Source organism: Pyxicephalus adspersus, chromosome 6 (assembly GCF_032062135.1).
Source record: "Pyxicephalus adspersus chromosome 6, UCB_Pads_2.0, whole genome shotgun sequence".
Taxonomy (NCBI): Eukaryota; Metazoa; Chordata; class Amphibia; order Anura; family Pyxicephalidae; genus Pyxicephalus; species Pyxicephalus adspersus.
In genome coordinates this window covers 61250324-61257853 of record NC_092863.1, presented here as the reverse complement: position 1 = coordinate 61257853, position 7530 = coordinate 61250324, and the positions used below count along the sequence as shown (strand labels likewise).

At 38.6% G+C, this 7530-nt stretch overlaps 1 protein-coding gene across 3 annotated transcripts in view; it reads left to right on the top strand.

The window, feature by feature from the left end:
- Nucleotides 1-7530, top strand: part of GRAMD2B (GRAM domain containing 2B) — a 72121-nt gene that overhangs the window by 38132 nt on the left and 26459 nt on the right. For 2 of the 3 annotated variants that reach the window (XM_072416019.1, XM_072416020.1), the window contains exon 1: nt 5265-5406. The exons of the other annotated variant lie outside the window; for it this stretch is intronic. In XM_072416019.1, coding sequence (XP_072272120.1) covers nt 5324-5406 — 83 coding nt within the window. In that variant the 5' untranslated portion in view covers nt 5265-5323. Of the gene's footprint in view, nt 1-5264; nt 5407-7530 lie in introns of those variants that run through there. 3 annotated transcript variants of the gene reach the window in all.

Genomic DNA, 7530 nt, shown 5'->3' with positions numbered 1-7530 from the left:
TCAGTAACTCAGGGTGTGATGAAACCACTGATTCAGCATGACAGATAGAAAATTATTATTCACAGATTAAGCTGGCAATAGTAACCTACATACTTTTTCAGAATACAAGTCATTATACAGAGTCTTAATATCCTGATCCTTTAATTAAAGTATACATACAGATGGATTAATCACCTACATGTTAGCACATCCCCAAATCTTGTACAGTGTTTGCAACATGCGTGAGATAATCAATGGAATTTTTAAGGTACCTACCAATAAATAAATTGTAATTTGTCTGAAAAGTAGAAAGGTTTTATTGGCCTCTTAAAGTATTTCATAAACAAATGTTGCTTCCACAGGAGGTAAGTGATCATCCCAAATGCATTCAATATGTATTACATAAATAGTTAAATAGGCCTACTAATGGGGCTGATAAGACCACCCAATACATTTGCACAATACTATACATGATGCATTGGCTTTATTTACATGTGATGCACAGACAATATACTGATTGTATAGGACAATATACTGATTCTGGTACAAGTATGATAAAAGTAATCTACCAAAAGAGAGTCCACTTATTTTAGAATTCACTTTTATCTTCTCATCTTATGTATAGATCCTCTTGAGAGAATAAATCTTACCAAACCATAGTTGTTTGCTTTGGTTACAGGAAAGAATTATTGGAATTTCTATCTAGTTCTGCCTACTAGATTGTAAGCTCTTCGGAGCAGGGTCCTTTCCTCCAATGTCACTGTCTGTATTTGTTTGTCATATGCAACCCCTATTTAATGTACAGAGCTTCGTGATATGTTGGAGCTATATAAATCCTGTTTATTAATAATAGGAATAATAATAATAGTTATTATTGCAACCTGTTAGCCGGTTAAGGAGATTGTTCCTCACTTATTAAATGTCAGAAATCTCCCCAGTAAGGAAAAGAATAGTAATAACCAAACAGTGGTCATAACCTCAAATGGTACCAGTCATAACCCCTACCCACTGTAACCAAAATCTAAACAAAGAAACAATTGCAGAAAGACCTCATCTAATCGGGATTTTATTTACTCTGTATATATAACAATGGAATCTTTATATTTTATCATCTACCTCACCATAATTAGTTATCATTGAGGATATAAAATAGTCAGGGTTATGAATAGCACACAAGAACTGGTCCAGATTACTAGAATGGAGATTCCTCTAAAAAACACTTTAATTCCATCTTCCCCATCTACTCCAGTGCACTTCTCTAAAATGGCAAACTTTACTACAATTCTTCACATTTATTTGAAACATGAATTAAATCAAAACTTTTAAAGAGGATCTAAACTCGTTGGTGGGTGGTAAGCTTCTGCCTCAATCAGCAAGTATGCACAGCATACTTGGCGAATGTGTAACATACTTACCCGTGTGCAGCTGCCCCGTAGCTCCATGGTGGTCTTCCGAGAAAATGGAGCCTCTTTGGCATTGGATAACCACTGATGATGTAACTGATGGTTCAACTCTGTGCTTGCAGTTAAATTGCTTCTGTTTGCAGAGCGGATCTTTACACTACATTGCGCATGTTCTATATAGTGTAGAGTTAAAAAAAAAGCCATCATGAGCCAGGATTAATTTTTTGTGACTAAAAAGACATTGCATTTCTATTTTGTCAATTATCCCTCTGGTGACGGTAAATTGAGTTTGGGGCTGCTTAATTTTGCTCATTTCTAGTGAACAGCTGTCATGCATCATGATCAATCATTTTAAATCTTGAATGCATGGTGGTCATAGTTCTCTGCCTCTATATAGTTTACATTAGTTTACATTCCATAATACAAAATTGAATGTACAGCTAAGCCTGTATGTACACTGTATGTCACTGTTAATGACCATAAACACATTTCAAGTGTTCTGGGAAACTAATTAGGAAATCTGAAGCTTATTTTCTTCTATAGACCTCTAGTATGGCAAACTGAAATGCCCCCAATATGCATCCATAATGTCCACTGAAAGCAACATACTTACCTGTTACTGCTCAGCAGAGACCATTAGTTCCCACTAAAGATAATAGTGCTTAAAAGCCCATGTTTTACTTTAGTTGGGCTATGGGAAAAATCCCATAAATTATAGTGTTTAGCTGTATACATGACATTTTTTGGGTGCATTCCTAATGGCACCCAAAATGCACCTAATATAAATATAATATAGCATTATATTTCATTGTGATGTGTTGTGTTCAGCTGCTCCTGGAAATGAATGGTCTGCCAAGTGCAATTCATAGTAACCTGCATGGAAACATGAGTGTGTTTTAAAAAAAACTACAACACTCAGTGGTTTTGGGAACATTCCTATACGGAAAACCAAAAAGCAGTAAGGTGAATTCCGTGTTGCATAGTTGTGGTCTGAGAACAAATGACAAAGCAATGGCAGGTTAAAGCATGATGGGTGTGCACTTTAAGTGTGGCTGTTTGCCTAGATTACTGTTTTATGAATATTTGTTTTTAATTTTAACAATAAGATTAGGAGCATGACTATTACACATAATACTTTATTACCTAATCTGTATTGTTTACTTTAACTTCCAATGTTACTAGGTTATATGTTACTTCCCGCTTGTTCCTCAAGACACCTACCCTACAATTTCCATGCACCACCCTGACAACAATGTGCAGGAAACAAAAAGAAACCCCCTCCCCTCTTTCTGTTTTTGACAGGTGATTACATACATAAGTGTCCTTACCTTAGCTGCACACCAAGGAGAACAAATAGATTAGCAATAAACTGGTTCACGCTGGTAAAGATGGGAAAATTTGCTATGGTTTGCCATGGCTGCATATGCTAAGAGTGCAGCAAAGTCTATAATAAATTCTAAAAAACTAAACTTAGCAGCAAATCCTGCTGATGGGTAAATTCTGGTAATAAATTCTAGCTAGTAAACTGCTCTTCAAAAACAGGCATAGGAATATGGACGGAATATGGACGGGCATAAGGGAGAAACCCCTTGGCACTGTGGTACACTGCAACGCACCCCAGGACAGAATTCTGGTAATACACCTTACTGCAGCAGAACAGTGTCAACTGGGCCTTAGAGAAGGTAGATAATCATGGACAAGTAAAATATAGAAAAAGTAGAACAGGACATCCATGACATCCGAAGTGTGGAGTGGTAACACAAATTAGGTGTAATGCGGTGCCATCCGTTCCTAACAGCACCTGCACTGGCACTGTAATAGTGTGAATCTGGTATTAAATGCAAAAATGGCTGAAATAAATATACAAAGAATGAGCAAACTAAAGATCCCAACCAATTGTTTGTAAATGCCTCCATTCCTCTTCCTACAAGTCTGCCTGTAGATCAGTCTTTCATCCTGGGGGGGGGGATAGGTGTTTGCAAGTATTTTTGAGCAGTTTTACCACTGAAATCATGACAAGAAAACACAAATCTTCCAGTCAACAAAGACTGGAGACAGGAAGGAAGTTATGTCTAATCTGTAGAAGATGTTTGAATCATCGTGGGACATATGCACGAGTAGACGAGACTTGCTTGACCCTGGAAAATTAAGAATAAAAAAATAATAATATTAAAAAAACATGATGTCTTAATATTTTTAGGGCTGCTGTAACCCTATGGGTAAAGGGTACTATGTACCCCTGTACTTATTCCCCAGGCAACGTAGTGGAGAAGAACCTTTAGGGGCTGGAAGGTCACTTTTTTTCCAAAAAAGGTAAGGCGGCTACATGTTTTTTGCTCCCTTCCTTTTTGGGAAAATCAGATTCCTGAGAACCTTTTTATGAATGGGAGTGGGGGCACACACTGCCCCATTTCCAATCCAGGAAAGTAAACTGCCCGAAAATGTCAGGACTCCAAAGTGTGCATAATATGCATCCAGGAGGTAAACAGTCTGAAGAACAGCCTAACAATCGGTGACAAAAATTGAAAGTGCTTAACAAACAAAAAAGTAATCAAGTTAGGATTTAGGTCTGTTTGACAGAGACTTTATTGAGTTTAATGTTTTACCTCCTGAGCGGTAAGCCCGAGTGTAGCTTGGGGTAAAAAAAAACAGCTGAAAGCGGTAACCCCAAGCCATACTTAGCTTAGGGTAGTTAAAAAAAATAAATAAATAAAGACTTACTCAGTCCCATCAGCGTCCTGGCATCCTGTGGCTGCGTCCTCTGTCAATCTGTCCCCCGCGAGTGCGCTGACGTTCCATGGGAGATCCCAGTGACGTTGGTGCGTGCGGCCGTCCCTAGGAGCGCCACAGGAATATCAAATTATTTTGTATTGCATTCAAGACAAAATAACTGTATTGAATGCAATACACTGAATTTATATGTCTAAAAGCAGTACGTTGTCTTTCAAAAAAAATTAATTTTACAGTAGAATATAATAGTATGAGTATAATAAAGTTTGAAACACAAAATCATGTCAAAGTTTATTATTAAAATGTATGTAATTTATTATTTTGACATGATTTTGTGTTTCAAACTTTATTATACTATTATATTCTACTGTAAAATACATTTTCATGAAAGACAATCTACTGCTTTTGGACATATAAATCCGGACAGAAAAGAACCACCCAGGAGCTTAATAGACTTTATGTTTAAAAAAATAATAAAATATTTCTGAACAGGTAATTGTACATTACATAATTTTATTATTTGTTAATAACCATTAAGAATGATTTCACCAGTTTATTACACAACAATGAAACGTATGTGATAACCCCTCCGATCGCCGCGTCCCATTATTTCTGTGCCTGCGGAAGTCCATTTAACACAATTAGCAGTCCATAAACATGACAGAAATCAATTGCAGCGTCTGATAAAGCTGATATTATTTTATTTTACAAATACAACAACCGGAATGGGTAAATGGGATTTTTGTAATGCTCCAGAACACAAAGTCCAGAATGTTCTGTCAGCCATTGTGTCAGGTGAACCCAGGACCTTCTCAATCAGCTTCTAGTAAAACATTTAAGCAGAGCCATTGTTAATAATAAGCATGCAGCTTTCTGCTTGAATAATTTAGAGTGTGAAGGAAGCCCTGGTTGTGAACTTATCATTCTCAGCCATGATAAAAGTTCTCACAGGGCCAGGTCACTATCACACATAGACAGCTCTGAGTGAAATCAGCTGTTTTGCATAGCAAATGCACTCAGCATGTTAGCAATCAGCTCTTCCCGCCTGCAGCTGGACTGGTAGAGCAGGTTCCCGGCATTATTTTGGGAATTGGGCAGAGAAGGGAGAGGACAGGCAGCTGTGAGGAGATCTGTGGGACGGCCGGTGGTGTGACACGGAGAGGCAGGCTGTGTGTGAGAGAGGCGGGAGGAGTTCAGTCCCAGCTCAGGAAATGGTGATCATGACACAACCGTCCTGGCAGCCTGACGAGCCGAGCAGGACCCCTAGAAAAGACTTGAAAGGAGTGTCGCCATTGTGAGTATAGTGCAGAGTGTGGGCGGAGGAGGATTGGGGTGACTTGTAGAGGAATGAGGTCAGGGTGCTGGGATTCCTGTCACTTTCTATAGAGCTGCCAGCTCACCCATATATAATGTTACAGGCAGTTCTGTATGCCTCACAACACTTTATTGTATTCAGTTTTAATCACTTGTTGGAGAGATTTCTCCTCACTTTCTCCCCTGGCGACAAACTTTTCACCAGAGGGAATGTGGCAATCTATGAGGCAATCTGTTGGAGACATTTGCAAATAGTTCTAATCATCCCTTTCCCCAGCACACACAAAATATTTTTAGTTTAACAGCCAATCAGACTCTGTCATTTGCTTGGCTGGCCTCAGCATGGTGGGTTCTGATTGGTTGTTTAGGGATAATGTGAAGAAGAAAGGGAACTTTTTATTATGTATTTATTTATTTTTTAACTCAGTTTATTATGTTCATCAAAGACTTGTCAGTCTTCTGAATGGCTATAATAAATCTAAATCAGTCAGACAAATGATCCCAAGCTTTCTCCCCCTGCTGTTCTTCATCAGAATATTTTGATCAGTAAATAAAGCTTCTCACAGATTAGTGTTGTAAATAACATAGTACCGGTGTATTATGTCAGCTTTACAAGCTTGTCAAGTCCTGCATATTGTGTGTGATCACATGCTGGAGCTTTGTGTCTGAGATGAGGCTCACATGATTGTTTTAGCTGCTAGTATGAATTTACTGTACTTACAATTTAATAAGAAATCATTTTTTTTTTTGATCCGGTATGTTCAGGCTGGCAGTGAGGTTGTGGCGCTGTTAGTGCCTCCTCGTGCCAGTCATCTGCTGCCTCTGATAGACATTACAAGTAGTTTCTCCCTGCAGCAGCCCCATGGAAAATGAATGGGGGCTGCAGTGTGCTGTGCCACTTACCACTGCCGGCTGTCATTGCGGTGTTTGCTGGGGGCCATGTGAGATCGCTCAGACAGATCTGAACTTCTCCTTCGTGTTGACCTCTCCCGTATAAATCCTGAGATTTAATAAGCATCTAGTTGTATGCAGCATGTGATGGACTGTATTATTAAATATTTGCTGGACTTCCGCCATAACTGTACAATTCTGCATTGTTTGTGACCCCATTTGTGTTTGGCATTATCTCACATAAGTTTACAGCTTTATCCAAAAAAGCAATGTTGGTAATTATAAAGGGGCTCAGTTGTGGTCCATTGGTCTGCAGAGCAGCGTCTGTATGTACATTTCTCCAGACCCTTATAGGACTTTACATATTTGGGGTTTAATATACTATTCCTATTCAAATTCATTAACCTGTGTTGAAAAAGCTGCCAGCGCCCCTAAGGGACTAGAAAATGGACCAAATGTATGCTGGCACCTTGCTGTGCATTCTACTAGATTGCCAGCCAAAGGGAAGTGCCCTGCTACAATCTGTAGCCAAGATGTAGGTGCGTTGGGATCCTAGACCCATCAGCACCGTAGAATGTAAGTGAATGCTGTTCATATTTGCAGATTATGGTGAAAGTTTACTTCGGTGTGTTGGTGTCTAAGCAGTACCCTGAAAATACACTTTTTCCCTTCAGTAGAATGGCAGTACCTGGGCACTCCCATTCTCATGGCTGTATTGTAAATTCAAGGCTTTATTTAGACTGGCACTGTGATTATTATTTCATCATATCCCTGAACTGCCTCCTCTTCCTTAGGAAATCGCTTTTAACTTAATGATATTAGGATGGGCACAATATTCATGGCTGCTTTTCATTGAGTGGTATCCCTTTTCCCAAAGCCAGTATATCAACCATAATAATGGAAAAAAAAGTATATAATCACAAGAAAAAGAAAATCAAACTTTTTCAACCTTAAGGTTTTTTGTATTGGGATATATTATAAAAAAATCTTGTCTTTAGCAGGTTCTAAAAATCTTACCTCCATGTGTGAAAAACGAAGTACACCCCATGACTCAATAGCTTATAGCACCAGCTTTAGCTGCGATAACATGAAATAATTTTCTGTATGACTATCAATCTCTCACAGCATTGTGGAGAAATTATGTCCTACTTCACTGCTTCAGTTTATTGAGGCGTTGCAGGCTTTTGTTAAAGCACACCACCACAGCTTTTCA